Below are 23,047 nucleotides of genomic sequence, written 5' to 3' on the forward strand. Positions count from 1 at the left end.
GCCTTGTAGCAGCCTTCTTGTTACTTGGGAGGCTACTGTGGCTCTACTTTTTGACCTCAGAATTTTTCATTTTTCTGCTTGCTAATACAATGATAGTGTTTTTGATATGTTTATGATGATGAAGAGAAATTCCAGGATGGACCTACCGGAGAGTACCACATCATCCCGTGCCCAGTCGTTCTCGTCTACTCCTTAGCTGACAGGAGCATCCTTGCAGCTGCTGCTCATAGCAGTCAATGAGCTTGGGAACCCAGAGCCTGCCATGTCTAGCCTCCTCCCCAAAACACCCTGGAGACAGCCTGCCACTTTTTTTTAAGCTATGCTCTTGGGGTGCAATGGAAGAGAAAGGCCTTGTTAATCAGGAAGAATTTTTTTTTTCTTTAAAACTCAGTTGTTTTCTGATCTTGCTCTGCAATAGGTAGAATTATAAAAGGTTGTTCCAGTGCAGGCTTGATTGTTATCTGCTATGCCAACTCCATCCGAAAAGCTTTTCTCCCTTTGGGGAGTGATTCTTCGGTGTCTAAAGCTGGCTGTAAATCAGGTTTCGAGGAGCGGGTTATGCATTCTGCCCAGCTAGACTGAGAATGAGAAATCTAGTGTCAAGCCTCTAAGCCAGCCCTTCCTTGTCTCTTCCACTTACCATGACCAATGATTTGCATTTAGCACAAGCTCACCTTGAAGTCCTGGAAATAAGTATCACTAGAATTCCTCTTTAATTCTCCAAGTGTTAACTCTGATGCATACAAAACTCAGGAATAGAGATTGATGTAGCAGGTTTGCTATATTATTTCTACTAGATTCTCTCCTCCTGGCATTTGTGTTCACAAACAATTACAAGCTTCTACCGGGTGCCATGTACTAGAGGTGGAAAAATCGGTGTCCCTTTCCTCAGCTGACAACAGAATGGGGATATATTAGCAGACTAAGGCCTCTATTAAGACTTCTACCAGAGCAACGTAAAGTGTGCTTAACAGCCCCGCTCTGCACCACTGACTGAGGATTCTTCCTTCTTATTCCCCTCCCTTTCTTCAGAGCTAGCTGCAGTTCCTACTGCATTGTCAAGGCTTGGGCTTATTGTTCCTGTACCCAATTAACTCCAGGCCCCAGTCTTTCCACAGATGCATCAAACTTCGCAAACCCACAACAACCTAATAAAAATATATCCTTAAGAACTCTGAACTAAAAGCATTCATTCTTAGCTCCTGCCCAGTTCTGACTCCCTTGACTACAATTACCTGAGATGTTTGATCCCTTTAATTAGGATCCCTTTATCCTTCTTTCATCCCTTTATTCTGATCATTGAAAAAGCTTTAGCAGTGGCATGTTTCAAAATTGGTCCACAGGATTCTAGCTTTCCCTGAGAAAACAAAGTAGGTCTTTAGAGAAAAGGGAGAGAATAAAGAATTTGAAGCAATGTAAAATCCTGACTTTTAGTTCTGAACTTTTTATATAAATTGAGGCCTGATAAACACAGAACTAACTCTTAGAGCCAACTGGTCCTTTTCTCTCTAGACCATCTTAGAAATGTGAAACTGAAAACCAAGTGTGCTATCTCTTGTTTCTTTTTTTTGTTTGTTTGGTTTTTTTTTTTTTTTTTTTTTTTTTTTGGTTTTTCGAGACAGGGTTTCTCTGTGGTTTTGGTTCCTGTCCTGGAACTAGCTCTTGTAGACCAGGCTGGTCTCGAACTCACAGAGATCCGCCTGCCTCTGCCTCCCAAGTGCTGGGATTAAAGGCGTGCTTTTGGTGCATGAGATGTGTAACAGTTCTGAGAACCAACAACTTGAACTGATTCAGTTTTTAAGTGGTAACCATATTCCTTATAACTAAGCAGGTGGCCTCTGCCTGTCATGAATGGCTGAGGGTTTGTTCTTAGCACCAAGGAAGGGGATTTCTGTCTAAAAGTACTCCCCCCACCCCAGGTCTCTGCTCACAGTTGAAGTGCTGTGCTCTCTATGGATACTGGGGTTTTTTTCACTGTGTTTGTTGGCAGGGAGAAAGGGGCAGGGAAGGTACAGAAATGGAACTAATTGAATCTGGGGGTAAAAACTCTGCGGAGAGCGTGTGGATTATAAATTGAGTAGCTGCAGCAGCAGGAACGCAGGCAAAGGTATTGAAGTGCAATCAGTGTGACAGGAAGCTTATTTTGGTGTTCTCTCTTGCCTTGCCTTGTCCTTGACAATTCCTCCAGGGGGCTGTGTATATAAAAGGAAGAAAGAGGGCTCCACAGTTTTCCATCTGGAAAACTCAACAGCATTCCTGGCTGGGGTTTTAGAGACTAGAGAGGAGGATGGCCCACTCAATGAGACAGTCTGCTTTCTCTGTGCTAGCTGTCTGTCCCTTGTGTCTGTACCCAAACCCACTTCAGCTATTTCCCCGGCATGTTCCTAGTAGATAAAGCCTTTTGTTGTTGTTCTAAAATTCCCACCAGAACTACTGTCTCCTCTGTGATTAGATCAACAAAAATTATGTAGAAATTTCAGGGGTCCAGCAGTACTTCTATCAGAAAAACTTAGAGTTGAATTATTATTAAGATCTGTCCCTAAATGTAGCAAGTAAACTCATAGTTGATTGGTGTGAGCTTCTTTGTAAGAAAGGGATGGCTGAACACCTCTCAGCTTCAGGATTCAATAACGACATTCTCGTTGTTATTTGGAAACTTATTTATAACCCAGTAGTTATCGCCACACTGTTTTTCCAATATTTTGTCCAGATTTTCCTTCCCCTAATAATTATAGCCCTGCTCAGGCTGAGCATCCCCTCCTTTCTGGTGTTTACACCTTTCAAATATTTGCAGATTGTTCCCATGTCGCCCTCTTAGTCACCGCGTAGCTGAGCTCTACAGATTTAGCACTCTTATCTTCCCTTTAAAAGCAGGCCTCCCCGCCCTGAGTCATTTTCTCCTGCTCTCTGAAAGGGTGCTCCAGTTTTCTGCATTTCCATGTGGCCACATCAGCTTCCAGTGCTGATCATACATGGGCATTGCTGTTGTGTTGAAAACTAAACATCTCTGCTGTGCCCCAGCATCTCAGACCTTGCCGCTCACCGTTGGTTTCTCAAGTGTGACACTCTAGGGTATATAGGTGTGGCTATGCTGTGTATCTCATCTGGAAGTGTTATGTTTCCGTGGGAGACTGGGATATCAGTAGTTAAGGATTCTGTGAACCCCTCTTCCGTTATCCAGAAAAACTCCTCTGTCTTCCAAATGGGTCACTCCAGACCCATACATTCAGCAGAACTTGCTTTCTGCCTGATGGCACCTTTAGAAATTCCCAGCTCACCTAAACCTTCTTCCTCCCTGTCGCTAATGCTATCTAGTCCATTACAGACACTATGTGGGAAGGGGGCGGGTCTGAATGAGAAAGACTTTGAACTCAGAAAGCTGTTACCGCTAGGAAGTATCCCCTCTTCTGCTATATAAGGCACCTTAGTGGTGACTGAATTTGCCATTTCTGTCTTTTGATGTCTACTTCTTTTTCTCAGAATTTTTCACTCTTATTCATTCAACACTCCTTGAGAATCTACTTTGTTGCTTGACAATGTATTGGGTGTCTGGTGTAGAAAAAAATAAACTCTGAATATGACACAGTTCCCACCCTCAGAAGCAATTTCTGTGTAAGTTTCAGTTTTATTTCTGTTGAAATACTAGACTCCCATAACTCGTGGTGGTAGTGAAGGGAGATTTATAGGAACATCTTAGGGATCCTAAGTAGGATCACATCTCACGGGTCCTAGAATCTGGAAGATGAGTCTGAGGAAATCTGTGGCTTACTGCTTCCTGTGGTTCCTCGGCAGGCTTGTGCTTTACACGTGGCACGTGCAGACCCAGCTCCAGAAAGGGTCATACTTGCTCACCTGTCATCTGCTGTCCATCCCTCCTACCCACTTGGGCTTCCCGTTCTCAGCTGTGGAGCAATGAGAACAAATACCAACATTGTGTGGGGAGCACATCGCTGCTTGGGCCTGGGAAGCTCACCATTGACTCAGCCATAGCATCCGGCCTCCAGTCTCACAGATGAGATGAGCGCTCAGCTGTCTCTCAGTTGTTAACAGTGAACAACCCTAAAGTAGTTAATTCAGTCACCACTGATGTGCCATACACAGTAGTACAGGGGGATACCTTCTGTCCGGTAGCTTAGCGGTATGAGCACAGTCTGCCTCTACCCTCCAACATAGTGTCTAGTCTGGGCTAGTGAAACAAGGAGGAAGGCATAGGAGAGCTGTGAGATGTATGAGTGTCCCAGGCAGACTCCTGCTCTCTTCCCTCTGATGGCAAGGGCCGCAGAAAGCGCCATGGACGAGCAGTCAGCACCACTGACTAATCCTTCAGATTGGTTTTTGTTTCCACTCTCTCTCTCCCTCTGATAATGCCTGACTTTTTGCTGGACTAACAGTCATTGGGAAGCTGTCACTTCTACACAAAGCAAACTGGCCATACTTCCCCTTAGTTCTCGTTGTGCAGTACAAGAAAGAACAGACACACTTCAAGTCTGGAAGCGTAATTATCACATAATTTAACATACTTTCTAAAATGTTCAGAGTGATACATAACCTTTACTTGACCATCAATAGAATCTCTTATATGGCCATTATCTTGTCATTAGCAAGAATTTGTTCTTCTTGTTCCAAAACTGACTGACCAAAGTGGGTTTTTTTTTTGTTAATTGCACTAGTTAGTCATTGTCTCTAAGTGTATAATTTTTTAATAGATTGTTATGCTGCAGCCCAGCCTTTTAAGTTTGAAAGGAAGCACTCTCTACTCCAAAAGTCAAGGCTTGGGTGCTCAAAAGGACAAACTGAAAATTGTAGGATTTTCATGACTATGCTAGACCTTGTAGACCCTTCCTGTCAGAGACAGAGGCTGTGAGCTGGTGACATTTAATAGTTCTTAGTGGCAAAGCAGAAGCCAGAGTCATGATGTCCTAACATCATGTCTCCTCCTGAGCCCTCCAAAAATCAAGAAAATGTTCTTTTATGTTGTGTTTTATTTCAAATAATTTTGTTCAACCATTCATTTGCTAGAAAGTCCACAAAAAGCATGAAAAAAAAATAATGAGTTTTACCTTTAGGTAGATAGACCTTAAGGTTTTTATGAGCTGCAGAGAGTGTATATGGCTCACCAGCCTTTTCCAGACCTAAGATACCGTCTCATGTCATCCCCACAATGCATTGTAGGGAAGTAAAATTCTCAAAAATGCTTAGGATTTTTCTTAGGTATGGTGTTTTTTCAAGTTAAAATATTTTTGCTTCTTGTGTGGTTTGTCAGGGCAGTGGTAAGACAGGCACTTACTCTGTACCTGTGGCGTTGGAGACACAGCTTAGGCCATACCTTATCAGCATGCAGCACCTCTCCAGTGTGTTACCAGGAAAGGCAGCTGTTAGCAGTGATGTGCAGGATTCAGAACCACAGACATAGGCCAGAGACAGTCTCTAAGACTCACTCCCTGTCTTCAGTCTGAGGCACTCCAGAGCTTGGGAACTCTCTGTTTCTCCTGTCCATTTTACTGTTGAGAAAGGGGCACGGTTGGGATGGTAGCCCAACAGCAGAGGCCTTGATTCAGACAAGGCGGAGTGCACTCTGGGCTGCCTTGTGCCATGGATAAAGACCACCTCCTGCTCGATGTGTTCACCTGGATCACAGCAGCATCCAGCCACAGGTTAAAATTGGTGTTGTCCTGTTCATCACCAGACACAGTTCTTTGTTTCTTGATCCCTTTGGACACAAAAGCAAGTCTGGAACCTGATAAACCCTTGGCTTGGATGCTCCAAGGCCACAGGGATCTGCCCACCTTCGAGTCTTGTCTTTGCTTCTCATTTTCAGTGTTTTTCATGCTGTGTGTTGCCACCCACTCGAGTCTTCAATCCAGTGCCAAAACCATCTTAGTTTTTGTCTTTAACGGGCTATAGTACAGTAGACTATCACTAAGCATTTAGTCAAGATTAACCAGTTTGTGGGGTTAATCTATGTATGCTATATGCAGATATACATGTGGGATTGCTGAGATGGTTCAGTGAGTAATGGTACCTGCCACGTGACAACCTGAATTGAAAGAGCCAGTTCCTTCAAGTTGTCCTCTGACCTCCATGTTGATTTATCTATGTATGCTTGTATGTATGTGTCCATGCCTATGCTCATACACTACCACGTGGGTATAGAATCAAGGGACAGTGTGTCCAGAAGTCTTTCCAGTTACCACATAGGTTCCAGGGATTGATCTCAGGCTATGAGACATGGCAAAAAGTGTTTCTCTTTGCACCATCTTCTGGGCCTACACTAGCCTCTATCTGCAGGTGCTGTGAGATTCTTCCTGCTCTCCTACCTCTGCCTGCAAACCTTGGCCCGGTAGCAGGTTCTGCTTCTCCCATCTGCCCCCTGTAGTCTTCCACCTGGTGTTCACTTGCCCTTTGGCCAGGGGTATTTTCAAAGGAAATGAATCCAAGAGAGATTTCTTCCTTTGCCCATGTGAACTAGCATTGTTGTGAATGTTGGCTTCTTCCTCTGGATTAGCTGAAGCCTGGCTGCTAGGAAATGAAGAGCGACTGCAAGACACTTACTTTTCGTCCACAGAGAATGAGTGAACTTGTTTCACAGGCTCAAAGGACCCTTGTCTAAAGGCAATTCTGCTTGATTTGCTCAACTACCTGGATCCACTGAGCTGTCATGCTTTCTCAACTTCATTATCTGGTGATCGGGATCCCATAGGGTGTTCCTGAGGTCCTGGCAGCTTGACTGATTTCTTGCTATTTCAGAATACTGAAATGGTTACATGGGTTAAAGCTAGTACTTCACTATTAAGATTCTGAGATTTGAGGTACCCTTTTATTACAAAAATTCCTCCCATCCCTCAGTTTCTGACCTTGATGCTCCCAGTTTTGGTCCCTGGTACATAGCAACCCACCTCACAGCACCCCAGTTCTGCTGTGAGGGATCAGCAACAGACCAAACACTTACTTTTGCATTATTCTTGTCTCTGCAGCAATGCTTCATCTATGGGTATGTGGCAAAATAGTTCAGCAGAATCGTTTATTTTTCTCCCTGGCAATTCTCCTCTTGCTTAGTTTGCAGATCTAAAATGAAAAGTGTTTTTGGCTATTGATGTCTTGAAAAACATGGACTATTTCTCATTCCATTTTGCTCTAGCCTCATCTCTCCCTGAGGTTCTTGGCCCCTGGAGTTCTTGCTGTCTTTTAGAAAATCAAGTTTCTACTCCTCTCATAGACACTAATGCAGGGAAAGAAGCAGCCCTGTTGATCTTCTAGCCACATGACTGGCATAGGGCCTTCAAGCTATCCCATCTTTGCATAATCAGAAAATGTCGGTTGCTGCCGTCTCTCTTGCTACTGTACCCCACCACTACCACCTAGTGCTTCATTTTGCATAATCTCTACTACTGGAAGCCTAGCCACTCAGAACCAGACATGGAGCCTATTCCTTTTCTTCTGGGCTTTGGGAATCTTGAGTCTGTATTAGAAATGGGAACAACCAGCTTTACTCGTAAGCATGTGGAGCCAGTGTTCTGTTGGTGATGGGACCACTATTGCCCGGAGTATCCCAGAATCGGGTACCAGCAGAGGTCAGAAACTGGGACACAAATTTTCATCACTTTTCTTTTTCTGGATTGTTATCACTTTATTTTCCTGTCTGTCTCTACCTGGGTCAAGTTTCTCCTTCATAATTACATTTGCAGTCTGAATTACTTTGAAATATTTATGTCTTATCCAGACATCAAAATACAACATACTTTATGATCTATCACTTATGACTACTCTTAGTAATAAATGTATCTTCAAAATGAGTGATTGAATCGAAGAAAGAAAAGGTAGTCTAGATTTGCCAGTAGGTGTGTATTTTGTACAGTGTACCATCGTTGGAAACAAGTATACGGGACAATTTTCTATGCTCATGAATGTTAGAGGCTTGCTGTGGGAGTCAAAGTGTGGGAATTGCTAAGAATGATAAAGATGATGGTATCAAAAGCTGAAATAGCCAGCCTTGTTCTAGTATCTTGCACACATATTCTCTCCTGGGCTAATACAGCATCTTTAAAAAGTAGAGGTATTTTATCTGTTCGACAAAGGGAGTTGAGCCTTTGTTCAGTAGTTTAGCCAAAGCCATGAAGATAATAAATGATAAAATGGGATGTGGAGCCAGTATCTCTGACTACACACCTACTCATTCTTCAGTATTCAGGCGTTTTCCTGCCTCTCATTCTGAGTGGAAGCTAGTAGTACACTAGTGTACAAAGCACAGCCTAAGGACAGAGGGTGTTTATTTGAAAAGGAGCGTGACACTGAAGTAACACTTGGGATCCTGGCATAAAGTCAGAGGGTAAAGAGGAGGTGTCTGGGCTGGCAGTGGGATTTCAGTGAGGAAAGCCTTCTCTACAAGCAGTGGCTAAAACCAGGAAGGGCCAAAGGGGAGCCATGGTGAGGATTCCTCCCAGGTTGAGAGTGGTGGAGTGAGGAGTGTTTCTGCACACTTCCTCACAGGTTTTTCTTTTCTCTCAATACAGGCATTGAATGTCCCAGAGGAGCACGAAACCTGCCAGGCTTGGTGCAGGAAGGAGAGCCGTTCAGTGAGGAAGCCACACTTTTCACCAAGGAGCTGGTGCTGCAGCGAGAGGTAGGCCATTTCCTGTAGCTTCCTCTGCAGGAGGGATACACAGTCCTGCCCCCAGGATCTCAGCCTTGGCTGCCATGTCAGAGATGAGTCTGTCGCCTTTTTCCATTGCCCAGCTTTGCCATCCATGAACCGTTCCTGTGTCTGCCCACATTGTATTTCTTTGCGCCCTGGTTAGCCACCCCCAGATTATTCCTTCTCGTGATAACCTGGCACATGAGGCCAGCCCAACCGGGATCCTGATGCCGAGAACTTCAGCTCCACAGTCCTCCTCCTTGGCGAATTAGCCTGAGCTGCCTGCCTCCAGCTGGATTTAGAAGCTTGACTAACCCTGTCAGGGGCCAATTTTCTTTGAACATTTATTTGTATCTTTGAGTAATTGCATTTTCTGTAGTGGGTTTTCTGACTTAATTTAATTGTATTTCTGTATCTGCCTGTTGGGCTGACTCTTGCAGGCAGGAGTTGGGCTCTCTGCTGCCGTGGTGCCCTTCTACCTGCTAATTTTACTCGTCTTCGTCAACAGATATATATCTTCTTTCTAGGAGTATGCCAGCCATTCATCCTGCTAAATGAGCACAAGCAAAGAATGGTGGGAAGTGTGCCTTGGACAGGCTTAGGATTAGGACCTGCCTCTGCCCGATTCCTCCCTAGTCGGGTCTGTTGGGCCACTCCAGTTAGAGAGTATGCACAGAGCTGCAGTCGTGCGCTCCTAGGGGCTCTCTCATCGCTCACTCCAGATCCTTGACAGCAGATCTATGGGGCTTCAAAATGTTCACTATTGGGCAAACCTGGGTAAAAACTCTAGCAGCTCATTTCCTTTGAACTATCAGCCATTACATTAACGTTGGGAGCTACGGAAGAACAGCCCAGCCCTAAGGGCTTGTGTTGGGCTGCCCAGGCTCTGAGAGGTCCCACCTTTTTAAACTCAGCAGTACGCAGTACTCCTGCTGTCTGTGATTTCCCTAACAAACTTGCCTTCTTGTTTGAGTAAAAGAAATGAATTTGGCCAAATAAATCCTGAATCATCTCTGTTCAAGAGGTATCTGTTCCACTTCCCAAATATCAACTGCAGCTTCCTGGGTGATGCTACTTCTGCGGTGCTGGCCGTGCCGTGGCTGGTGTGCAGCACTAGTCGGCTCATTTCATCTACATTGCTCTCAGTCCGCTCTGTTAAGATGTGCACATACTTGAGAGTAGAGGTCCTTGATGGTGACACATTTGCTGCCACTACACATACATCTTGTAACCACACACTGTAGCTTGAATTTTTATCATTTAAAGATAGCAGTGTGTGTCCCTACCCTCTACTAATGTTTGCGTCCATACCATTGTGTCTAATACCTGGAGATGAGATGGAAGGGGCAAATATTTAGACTTTCCTTCTGACTGTGTAGACTTTTCAGTATTGTGCTACACAGGAACTCGGAAAGCAGGTGAGTCCACTGTGGCTTGTGACCTGCAGGCATCACAGGAAGTAACAGTGAGATAGGGTCTCACTCTGTAGCTCTGACTCTCCTGGAACTCACTATGTAGACCAGGTTAGCCTTGAAAGAGGTCTGTCAGCCTCTGCCTTCCAAGTCGTAAGATTGGTGTAGCATCAGATTATTGTTGGTTTCATATGCGTGCATAGGAGAGGAAGCCTTGGGACATTTGTGAGAAGTTGATCTGTATATTGTATCTCACCTGACTTGACTTTTCTTTGTTTTGACTAACATCTCCTAAAGCAGTGGTTCTGAACCGTCCTAATGTTGTGACTGTTTAATATAGTTCCTCATGTTGTAGTGACCTCCAACCATAAAATCATTTTCATTGCTACTTCATGACTGTAGTTTTGCTACTATTATGAATTGTAATGTAAATATCAGTGTCTTAGGCAACCCTGTGAAAGAGCTGTTCAACGCCACCACCACCACAGATTGAGAACCACCAATGTTCCTTTCTCTTTCTCTTTCAATTCTTGTTTCCCCTACTGCTTTTCTTCTTGGCCTTGTTTCTGGCACCTGGGTGACAGTCTCCTGGTTATTATGGCCTTACCTTTATCTGTGTATATTTAATACTTACTGGTGGAAAAGGTGGCACTCTTCTCCACTTTCTTTAATGCCTCTACCATATATATAAGTTTATATAACCTTAGTCTAATCCAAAGTTGATATTTATCTTCCTTGACTGTAGTGACCTAATCTTTCATAGCCCTTTGTTTAGGGTCTGTCTATAACAAACGTTCTGCATTGTCTTAGCAGCGGATATGATTACTTGGTCAGACTGTTTTGAAAGGTCATTATCCAGAGGAAATGGGAGTATGGCCTAAACCTCAAATAATTTAAGATGTTGACTGAAGGAGCCAGCTGTAGCCAACTCTCCTGGGCATTTCCCTTCATAGTTTAGATGAAAACTGGTTTCTGAATGGTAAGAGAATAAAAGGAGGGCCATTTAGCAAGAGTGCTGTTTGTTTACTATTCCCTGCATCCATAAGACACCTAGAAAGCAACGTTCTTGCCTTCCTCTCCTCCAGAGATGAAGGAGAGAGGTCCAGGCACTGGTACGCTGCCTGTGTGACTGCAGGAGAGCTGGAGCTCTGTGGCAGTTGAGCATTGATTTTGTGCTTATGCCTATCCCTTTGATAATCAAGCATAACTGGGTATTTAAAAATCTGACTGTCCTTGGCTCTCTCCCACCTTCCCTTTTAAGTTTTTAAACCTTTGTTCACATTATCGCCTTTGGGCCCAGGGTTTCTCTACCTTGGCCTGCTTTCTCCCAGATACTATAAATCTGAATTACTAAGGGAAAGTTTTTACTGGATTCTCCATGAGTGGAAGCACTTCATGATCAGAGAAAGGTCAAAACAGAAAGTATTATAGTCACTGTCCCAAGGCCAGACCTCTGTCAAGCTGACTTTCAGGGTGCGGACACTGAGAAACAGTGCCGTTTGCTGAGGATATATTCCTGGCTTTGAATGAACAGGGCACAGATCCTCATGTGTCTCTCCCTCTGTATTGAGTGAGTAGGAAATTGCTTGCCTTTCCATCCCCATCCCCTATGTAGAGCCTGAAAGGGACGACAGAGCTTTTCTCCCATATCTTGAGACCTGATTACCATGCTTTCCTAATGCACAGAACTACTGACATTTGCAGCCACCATCCAGTCCCATTTTCCTAAGTGGCTCTCTTGTCCTTTTCATTACACCACTTTTTCCTGTCTTCTACCAGATGCTTCCCCTTAGCCATTGATTCCTTTTGGCCTCAATTCTCTTGAATTTAGGAATTCTGGTCCTGGGCAGTGGTCTGGCATGTAGGTGGTGTTGCCAGTCCCAAGGCGGGAAGAGCTAGAAGTCAAATACCAGGTTATTAGCTGATTCTCTGATCTGATCATGGCTCAGAGCAGCCATGGGCCTCTCTAAGGATTTAAATCCTTACCTTTACTCAAATATATCCAGGGTAATTCTTTTGTGCATTGTCTATGACTGCTTTTATACCATAAGTCAGTGTAGTGGAGTTGAGTAAAATGATGTCAGAAGTCGTATGGGCTGCAGATAAAGTTTGCTTATAATCCATGTGGTTTAGACTATGCTGAATTGGGTTAAATGGTTTATGGTAACTATGTAGAGCTTTGAGAAGTCTCTGTCCTTGAGGCTGGGCTGCTTCTGAGGTATAGAACTTAAAATTGTTGTTTTGTGTGAGCTGTAAGTGCTATCTCCCATTGGCTAGCATGTGCTTAATGACATATTTTATCCTCTCCTTCCCACCCCCACCATACAGCTGCCTTTTTAAAGCAACTCCCTGTGACACTGCCAAGGACAGGAAGATCCAGAGTAATTTCCCAGACAGGGAGTTGTGCTTGTTGCTAGCGTCTTCCCAGAAATAGGGATGAGAGATAGCATTAGCTAATGGGTAGATAACCGGCTTAAAAGTGCAAACTTCTAGGTCTTCACACTCCAGTCATCTTGTGGTCCTTTCCTTGGTATTTCTGTCTAGAAGATTGATCTGCAATCCAGCCATCCAAGAGCCCTTTGAGGCCTTTGTCACGAATTCCACAGTCATTTGTACTCCTCTTGACATCGTCTTCCAGAAGGCCAGCTAGCCAGCATACACTCACCGAGCCATCACTACTTGCCAGCACTCTGCTTGTTGCTGTGTTGGAGAAACCTGAACTTTTAAAGAAGAAGTTGTCAGTTATTAATAAAAGATCAATGTCTCCATGTTTACTTGAGACAGGGTCTTACAATGTAGCCAGGCTGGTTTGCAAGCTCATGATCTTCCTACTTCTGACAGGATCCCAGAGTGTCAGTTTTACAATTTAACTCTCTCCTACTTTCAGGCTTAGCAGGTATAGCTTTGGAGGAAGACGAGTCTACAGGGGCTTGGTAATCATTCCCAGTGTTTTCTGATGACTCCTTCGTCCTCTCTAAGACCTTAGAATTGCTCCTTGAAGATGCCTGGATAATGACACCCCCATGCTGGACAGCTCCAGTGGAAAACACAGGCTACTGCCCTGACCTATTTCCCTTCTTCCTGATAGCATCAGAGGGAAGATTTCTCCCTAGGGAACTCACTCTGCAGCTTCAGTAACACTGGCAGAGCCCTAGTTTTCCTCTGACCCCCAACCCATGTATTTTTTAAAATGCAAAATCTATAGCATTATAAAATGCAACTGTTGCTGTTGGGGGGAAAATGCCTGTTTGGAAGAACATGGCCCTATCTTGATTAATCTAAGGAGGAGGAATATAGTATACAAAAGAAAGAAAGTTTAGCAAGGGGGAGAGAGAGAAATCTCCTTCATTTAGGTTTCATGTTATAGTGCCTCTTGTGTGAAAAGGGGGTTGAAGGTTGATCTAACCTCGTGCCTTTTGTGTACCCTCTGGCTTATCCCCATAGTGACCCTCAAGCACTGAGTACTGTGTCCTCTCAGCCTCCTGTTCCATCTGTTCATGTAGCCTCCTCCCTGCCAAGGAAAGCCATGGGAGGAAGGAGCGTAGCTAGCAATGGTGCTGAGGGTAGCTGAGCCCTGGGAAATCCAGAATGCAGTTCACTTGGCCAGGATGAACCCAGTGAAACCTGCTCTCCCACTCTTTCTGATTGCCATGTCCACTAGGAACCCTCACCGAGCCACTAATAACTGCCTGCTGGAAAAATAAGCAGGCTGCTCACTTGTGCTTCACTTTTCCTACAGGAACTGCTTTATTCTCGATTATCATAACCACTGTCCAGGAGAAAGGGGGATATTGTACAGCCTTTTTAAAACATCTCTATTTTCCCCCACAATGCTTAAAAGACTTTTGTGGGGAGGCGGGTAAGGCTTTTCTCACCCACCCTTGACAGTTCAGCGATGGTTTTCAAAGCTCAGTTTGATCATAGTTCACTGCTGTTTTCTCAGACATAGGGGAGTCCGGAAAAGGAACTTTAATTTTATAGTACTTTCTAGGGTTTTTGTTTTTTAAGCCTCATTTTGTATCTCACAACAAATGTATGCAAAGTTGCTCTCCCATACACACAGTCCAGGAACGCCGTTCCACCTGTTCCTCTTATAGCTGGTGGGAGGCAGTAATAAAATAGAAATATCTACACTCCCGATCAAGCGCTTTGCTCCTCAAATACTGCTAATTCTGTTATTAGAAAGGGATCACTTTTTAAGCCATATTTTATCATTGTTTCAACTCCAGAGTGTCTAGAACTAAAGGATCTTTTCCAAAGGTCAAACATTGATGCTATTCCGTGAACTATTCCATCTGGCTCTGTTCTGGGGCATGAGGGATTTGTTGTGGTTTTGTCTCCCTGGGGTCTTCTCTGCTCTTACATAGTTCTTCCATCTTTTCACTATTTGATAACCTGCTTGCTTCATGTGCTATTTGACTTTTCTGGGCCTTGCGTTTTATATGACTGCTTCCTTCCATATGCTAGGGTGTACCCATGCTCCTGTGTGTCTAGTCATTCTCTTTGGAGGCAGGTCTGGCTCTGGGCATGCATTTGTTTACAAAGACATGACTTCCTCGCTCTGGGTAAAGTGCCATCTCTGATTTATAAAGCGCCTTGGCCACCTCTCCAACCTGTGTCTCATCACTTGTTTCATATTTGCTCCGTGTCAGAGCAGGCCTATGATGCTCGTAGTTCCCATTTTCTATCTGTCTTCAAGATACTCAGATGTGATTTATTCCCCTACAGCTGTAGGGCTGGGGAAAAGACCTGTTCCATTATTATTTGCAGTTCTCTGAGAAAGTGGGAGAGGAAGGAAGGCATTAGAATACTGAGGCTGACGGAGGAACTTGACCTTTCTGTGACTGTCCTCTCTGGGTTTCCACATCTTTCTAATCATGATGCTTACACAAAAGTAAACAATGATGTTTGGTTTTGTAGAAAAGCTTCAGTGCTTTAAAAAACAAAAACAAAAAACTTCAGTGGTCTAAAAGAAGCCGCTACCAGTGTCTCTTTCAGTTTCTTAATACAGTTCCTGTCTCCCTCGTATGTTTCTGTCATCCACTTTTGCTGATTAGATTGTTAGCCCAAAGGGAGTTTGTTTCTTTGTTTTTCAAGACACAGTTTCTCTGTGGAGCCCTGGCCGTCCTAGAACTTGCTTTGTAGATCAGGCTGGCCTCAAACTCAGAGATCCACCTGCCCCTGACTCCCAAATGCTGGGATTAAAGGTGTGTGCCACCACCACCCAGCTCCAAGGGATTGTTTTAAAGTGTAGGTACCCACAAATTTCTGTTCTGAGATGAGTTGTAAACACTATGTGAATATCAAGCTATTATCTGACCTTTCACTTTGGGGCTTCAAGCTCTTTCTGGGTACTTCTTACCTCCAGAGAGAAGAGTTTTCAAATCCTATCACGGCCTCTAAATGAAAATAGCATCATAAGATGTCAGAAAGCCAGGTGTGATGGTGCACACCTTCAGTTGGGAGCATTGAGGAGACAGAGGCAAGATGCCTCTGAGTTCAAAGCAGACTACATTACATAGTGAGACCTTGTCTCAGGGGAGTGGGGGACTTAAGATAAATGTTTTAGGTGAGTGCTGCTATCACAATGCCCCCCACCATGCTTCTTCCCTTGGCCTACTGGGTTCCCTGGTCAGTTTTAACTCCTAGGGCAGCTTCCAGTGGCCTTCCTCAGCACTCTTAGCCTGCGTGCTGGCTCCAATGGGATTCCTTTCTGCAGAGCTGCTAGCTCAGCTCTGCTGTTCCTCTGCTCTTATGCCTAGAACTTTCATAGCCAGTCAAGCATAGAATTACATCCATTCTTCTGAAACAGTTGCTGGGGCTAATTTGTCATTGGCTTGGCCAGGATCCTATTACCTGTGTGTCATAGGGGCTGTCTAGTCTAGGTTTGATAGACCTCGGTGCCCTCTAGAAAATAGTGTCCACATCTGTCACTACTGCTGGAAGTGAGGGTGGGAAAGGCATGGCATAGAACACAAGACATGTGTCCTCTTTGGGACATGGAGGAGGGCCTCAGGGCTGTGATTCTGTTTCTGAAAAGAAAATTCTATTCAGCAGAAGCATCTTCCCTATCCCTTAGGACCTGGTCTCCACTATTGTAAACTGTCCTTTGAAAGACTTGTGTTTTTCTCTGCCAGGTCAGCTTGTTTGTGGACTGTTGTTCCATCAGAAATTAAGTAAGAAATATAGTGCTTGGACCTGATAGTTGTACTTTCCTCCCCAAATAGAAGCAGCAGCACCCTTGGCAATGCCAAGACAATCCTGGCACATTATTCTCTTCTTTTCATCTTTAGTCCTGACCCAGATCAGTCCCAGGGTAAAGATGGAAAGACTCAAACATGATTTCTTCTTGCATCTTTCCACCAAAATGAGCCATGGTGCTTGTTTGAACTTAATTTAAAGCGATGTCTCAAGGCAAGGCTAGTGTTCTTACTGTGTCTGAGAGCATTATTGTAGACACAGGGTCCTGAAGACCCTTCATACAGGGACACACTAAGGAGAGCTGCTGCCTCTCAGCAGATTTGACATTGTCTACTCTCACAGGACCTGGAGGGGACAGCTCTTGCCAAGCATGTTCATCCTTTTGGGCTCCCAGGAGCTATGGAGGTCTTGTGAACAGAACAAATGGAAAAGTGTTATCAAGAGAAAAAGAATATTACACACACACACACTCCAGTAAGGTTTGGGCTAGGAGAGCTGGGATGTCGTAGATGCTCTTGAACCAGTCCCCGCCTTCTGTTTCCTCTGTATTTGTCCTGAACATTCACTTCTGGAGCTTTCAAAGGTAAGGATTCTTTTTAAACCAGGGCAGCAGAAGCTAATATTCTTAATATAATAACAAAGGGCTGCCGGCAAGTAGCTCAGAGTTTTTGTTTCTTAGGCAAAGCACCTTACACTGAACTCCCTACCTTCCCTGCTAAAGCCTGGTTTGGAAAACAGTTCTCTATTTCATCTCCTGTCTTCGGGTTGGCGGATGTTTCCCTCAGAACTAAAGATGACCATACAGACCTGTCCCCTACTAGTCAAAAGGATTTCATGCAGGACCTCAGCACTGTTTACACCTACAGTAACCATAAGGTTTTATATTGGTGTGTTTAGAGACTTTTTGGGCCTAGTGTTGCCCTGTTCTTTGTCCCAAACATTCAAAGCCATACCCCACTGCCTGAATTTCCCATTCTTTTGGTATTGCATAATTCAGTTGATGCTTTTTTAGAACACGGCTCATAATATATAATAGCTAGACTTCCTGAACCGCAAGCAAAGGACAAGCAGATTGTAGATTGCATTTGCTCTCCAGGTAGCAGTAACATTGTGCTGTTCCACGTGTGACTCCCCCAAGGACACAGGCGTGACTGTTCTGGTGGATGAGCTGACCTTAATTCTGGCTTCTTACCCACTCCCTGTGTCTGTTACCAAAGACTAGGGAGCCTCTGTGTTCCAAACGTGGCTCTGCTGATGAACTTCCTACTTGCTACTCCACCCGTGACAGTTTCTGGTCAGCTGAACTTAAATGGATTTTTAAAATGAAAGTGACCAATGGTCTGTTGTGAAATGCTTTGGTGCATGAAATACGATTATGAGCAAGGTTGGGAATTAACAGCAGAGATGCGCTAAACCTGGCCCAAACGACAGGGTTTCGTCATCACAGGGGACAGCTCATTCTCAGACTCATCTTCACTCTGTTTTAAGGGCATCTTTTTTTCTTCTTTGTCACTGAACAAAAACTTAGTAACATGTGAAGAGTCAGACCTGGATCCTCACTTCCATTTCCTACCTGATCTCTAAACAAGGCCCATCTCACTGTACTGCAATTCACTGGGAACGGTGTTTCTAGTGTTGTTCGGTGCAGCAGTCCTGCGACATTTCATTGTTTCAGTTGTATAAAGACTGTACTGTTGGTTACTGTGAAAATGAGATGTGTATGTAAATACTAACGCAGGACCTAGTAGATAGTGAACACGCCATGAACAGCAGTTTGCAGCATCATTTTATTACTGACATTACTTGTCTATTGGTTTTGCTAATGTGGGATTCAAACTCCAATGTGGATAAAACACTATGCCCACATAGTACCATTGTGGTGGTTTGATATAGGTGCTTGTGCTATGAACAATATTCATATTAGAATCAGCAAAAAGTAATGTTCCATCCACTGCCTCACTCCCAGACCATTGTCAGTAAATGTAAATATATTCTCCACCCCAATCCGGTCTTGTGCCATAGCTGACACTCTTGCCAGTTACAGCATACTTTGACCTAGGGCTTTGATCCTTTTCCGAGTTCTTCGAAGCCACTACCAACTGAGCTGAGCATGGTGGCACATAATCCTAGCAATTGGTAGGCAGAGGCAGGCGGATCGTTTGAGTTAGAGACCAGCATGGTCTGTTCAGACCAGGAAGGGCTATATAGTGAGACCCTGACTCAGAAGGAAAAAAAAAAATTTTTTTTTTAAAGTTCCTACCAATTAGATAGATTTGGAACTTGAATGGAAACACATTTGCCATACTTCATCTAAGTTCTCAAAAGAGCTTTGGGCATGAGCCAGTCTTTTTTTCTAAGTAAGATAAGACCAGGCCATTTTGTCTCTGGTTCTTCATGTCCCATACATCAAAACCATTTTCTTCTTAGCAGTACCACTTTCACTGAAAAAGCAAAGGGCTGCCCCAGGGTGTTAACCTTTGCAAGAGGGCTTTTCTAGATTTGACTGTGAACTGATAAGGCCAACCATCACTACAAGAGGGAAGAGCCAGTCACTTGTCGGTGTCTGAGAAATAATGGCTAAGTGTCTTCGCTACCTAAACTACCACGGGGGTTCCCTGCTTTCTTCTACTTACATAAGAATCCTGGTCTTGTGTGATCCCTAGGGTCATAGCAACTAGAGAAGGAGAGAAGACAGCCTTCTAGACCGCGGGCAGCCCAGGCTTCCTGGTCCTCAGATGGAGTCGCTGTGCTGCTTTTGGCCCCATGCTTCTATCCCACAGTCACAGCACTCTAAGTTCACCATATGTTTGTCCTGGGTGTGTATTAAATTCCAAGACTTGGAACCTAGGAAAATGCCAGCAGGAGCCCTAAAGAAAGATCTAGGTGTTAACCAGGACAGAAAGGGATGGGAAAAGAAGGACAAGTAGCATTGTCTGGAGCCATCACTGTGGAAGTGATAGCTGTTTCCTGAAGCAAGGATGAGAAGCGTGTACTGGAAGCCCTCTCCCCGTGCGCTCTTTCTTCCCAGGTTAACACTGTGCTTTCCTTTTCTCCGTTTCCTGTCTCATGGTACAGTAGAATTCTTTATAGTGGTAAAGACAGAAGTTGGCTAGAGATGGGAGATGATGCAGCTACTACAGATCCTTTCCATCTCTGCCCACACGGCTCCATATGCCACTTTCCAGGTCTCTAGAGTGCTCATGGAACGAGGGTGCTCAATCTAAAACCTCTGACCTGGGGGTTTTGTGGGAGCACTGTAACCTTCTATGAGGAAATGCAACAAACAGGCCATTGCCACTGATTGGATATGGATTTTTGGCCTGGCCAACTGCCACTTGGTAATTTTAGAATAGGGTCACTTTCAGAATAGGGGGATTCCTTGTAGGAGGGGGACTAGTTGCTTCTTATTGCCATGCCCTCCCACAGCCGTGTGCCCCATCTCTTGAGTATATGACGCACTCTCAGCCTGCCTGGCAGAGAGAACCAGAGTTCTCCCCTCAGCTCCCAAGACTGCAGATGTGGCCATTTCCAAATGCCTGGGGTGCACTTAAGCACTTACTCCTTCCCATCTCAGCACCTCTGCTCTCAGCACATCAGCAGCTTTCTAACTTGCATTTAATTTTGCTCTGTGTTTTGGCCTTTCAGGTATTTGTGGAAGAAGGTGGGGATACTAGTGAACTGGGGAGAGGGGGGTCACTGTTTTCAGAATTATGCAGTTATACCTGAGTCGTAGTTTCTAGAGAACCATTTAAGCAAGAGTACCAAAAGCATCCTGAGGGTTCTTGCTGTTTTCATATGTCAATTTTAAGTCTGGATTCTGTTTCATATGGTACATTGACCGCTGCCTCTGCAAAACTGGGGTTGCTAAGCTCTCTTCTTCCTTACTTCCTTAAGAATGCCAAATAATGGGAATGCTCAGACATCGGGAATTTCCTCAGGAGACACTGGCCCAGGAGATACCTGAGAGTGTTAGTGACCTGAAAAGGGAGTGCTGGCCAGAGGTTTTTCTCTTCTCACCAGCATCTCAATAATTAGGAGCCAATTGATGGAATAACAGAACTGTTATCTGGAGCTGGGGATAATTCTGTACTCCATTGGGTTAAACTTTGATCGGTATTTTCCCTTTTCTCTGGTATCAGATCTTTGTGATGTGTTGACTTTTTCTAGATGAGCAAGGCAGTGTTGGGTCCTGATAGCAATGTATTTTAGTAAACTCTAACCCAGAGGACTTAGTAGTTCTCATAATCCTCCTTGTAATTAACTTGTTGAATGAAGCTCTACGCTGAAGATGCAAAGCAGACACTAAATATTTTATCTTCCTATTATGGGTGCTACGCCCATGAATTTAATGCTCCTTTTCCCTGGTTGTCTGGATGAGACCATATTTGCGTATCTGCTTTCCTGCCTCTGTTAGGGCTTGCTAGAGATTGATCTTGAAGCTGTGGATTCTTGCTTTTCCATACAAAATAGTCAGTGGCTAAGATACCCCAGCTCAATACCACTAAAGAATGGCAACTTTAGAAATTCATGAGACCTTGGAAGCCCTATGATGTTGCAATGTATAGGCTTTTAGCTTTACGTCAAGGGCAGTTATATGATTTATTGAGCCCCATTGCCCTGCAGAAGCACTGCAGCATGTGAAAAGCAGGTAGAGGTGTGAGATGCTCTGTGCCTAGACCTTGAAAGTCTGAGGAAGGGGCCTGGCCCTTTGTGACACAGTCACAGGGGCACCAAGCATGCCTACACCACTCCAGGAAAAAGCAGTTTCTCATGGCCTGGACTTACTTACTTCATCCTTCTTCTTTTCATTTCCTTACCTGCTCCCCTTGTGTTTCTGTAATTTGTACAGTATCGTTTAAGGGTGTTAAAGAGATCAATAGCAATTCACCTTTTCCCTTATTGATTAAAGTGATGGCAAGGAAAAATGGCAGGCAATACCAATTCATTTATCATAAGTTATCCATTTTCTCCTATGCAGCCACGGACTGTCTGCTTGTTGGGTTGCTGATCTGCAGTTGGCATTACTTCTGTTTCTGGGCTGCCTTAATGAAAATGAAAGAACCGTTATGTTTGGCTCTCCTAATCAAAGATGGGCACAAAAGAGGGAGAAAATACAAAGAACAATAAAATTGCTTTGGGACCTGCTCTTTGACTTCATGGCTTATCCGAGGAGCTTGCCATATGTGCTGTGCCATGAAAAAGCGCAGCTTTGGCTCCGGTTGTTGGACATTGCTCTGTCACTCAGAAGCACCCCCTCTCATTTTCCCAAAAGTGCATACCATTCTTTTATTGTCTGTTTGCTATAGAATGTAAATTGGGTATGGTGAATGAAAAGGCCATGGCCCCTATGGATGGCTCTGGTTTTACTGATGGTGTAACAGTTTAGCATTCCTCTGTGGCTTTTCAGCACTAAGTGGGCTCATCTTTGAAGAATGTGAGGTGCGAGGGATGGATGTTGGGAGGCTTGAGACATGAAGGAAGGGTTCTTATGATAAAGGGGTTTTGTGTCCACATAGGTATAAAACACAGAGGTGATTCTTATCGGCTTCTCTTGACTCTGGAAATAAGCATGGAATAAGCATGTGTACCTGTGTGTGCTGTTTGCCTTCACTGGTCATACCTTCTGACTGTCACTTGGAAAAAGTGACAGGAACATGTTTTAAATGTGCACATTAAGCCGTTTCACAACAAAGTGCTCGTTTTTAAAGTTCAGTGTTGCGCATGGTAACATACCTGGAGAAAGACTGGTTTTAATCCCAGGACTCGAAAGAGGGAAGTCAGTACCAACTACAGGGCCAAGACTTGGTTAACCCAGCTGCTGCGTCTCTCTTTTAGAGAGATGAGATAGGGATGTTGTTGCTTCTTACCAAAAATTCTCACTCAAGCTGGACAGTACTCCTTTCCGCCCCTTCATCCGTGCTGAGGTTCACTGCTGTCATGCAAAGTAGGCTAATTCCCAGAAACATCTTCCTGGGTTGAGTTTTGGTGGGGAAGTAATATTTGGGGGGCTTCCTGGAGGATAGCCCTGCTTAGCCACTTACCTGAGTATGTAGTTAATGGCAATCTATGTGGAATGGTGGTTCCAGGACTGGCTGCTTGTTGATGTCAGGAGGCTGCACCCAGCCAGGCTTGTCCAGAAGAGCACTGCCACCTCAATCATGCTTCCTGAGTGCTAGTGTATCGAGGTCACTATTTTGGATGTCCCTCTTCCAGTGGGGAGACGTCACTGAAACCTCAGTGTGACTATGTGATCTGCGGGTGCTAGATCTGGAGAAGGCAGCCAGCTGTCTGTCAAGTTGGTTAATTACATGTGAGGCTGCCGGCAGGGTGATTGTTCTTTTCCCATGAATCATTCGCAAACCAGTGTCCTGCGTGGATGGGGTAAGGGGGGCCTGACATCCCCTCTTCTTCCTCAGCTTTGTTCAACAACTTTGCTTTTTAGGCCAAAGCTTTATAAATAGCTGGAGATGATGAAGGAAAAAAAGGAAATGAAGACTATATTTCCGTGTAATATGTTTTTCTCCTAATTGGAAAGTAGCCCCCTGCTTTCGCATCATCTTGGCAGCCACAGTACAGAGGTTCGAGGTTTGCCATGGGTAGGAGGTGCTAGGGGCTCAGCTCCTAAGACAGGCAGCAGACTACAGACTGGGCATGACTTGGAGATGCAGCAACTAGTGCAGCAGATGGCACATCGTCTTGCTCCACTGGGGCTTGAGACTCACACCATCTTCTTCCTCCAGCCAAGGCAGCCTCATTCCTGCTAGCCCTGAATACAGAAAGCATTTCTGGTTTTTTAGAAACT

General features: G+C 44.5%; 1 protein-coding gene across 1 annotated transcript in view; it reads left to right on the plus strand.

Moving 5' to 3' along the window:
- Snd1 (staphylococcal nuclease and tudor domain containing 1) overlaps positions 1-23,047 on the plus strand; it is a 391,403-nt gene that overhangs the window by 290,215 nt on the left and 78,141 nt on the right. The window contains exon 16 of the mRNA XM_075953759.1: positions 8,511-8,620. Within this exon, the coding sequence (XP_075809874.1) occupies positions 8,511-8,620 (110 nt within the window). The remainder of the gene's footprint in view (positions 1-8,510; positions 8,621-23,047) is intronic.

The sequence above is a fragment of the Microtus pennsylvanicus genome, chromosome 19, assembly GCF_037038515.1.
Source record: "Microtus pennsylvanicus isolate mMicPen1 chromosome 19, mMicPen1.hap1, whole genome shotgun sequence".
Classification (NCBI taxonomy): Eukaryota; Metazoa; Chordata; class Mammalia; order Rodentia; family Cricetidae; genus Microtus; species Microtus pennsylvanicus.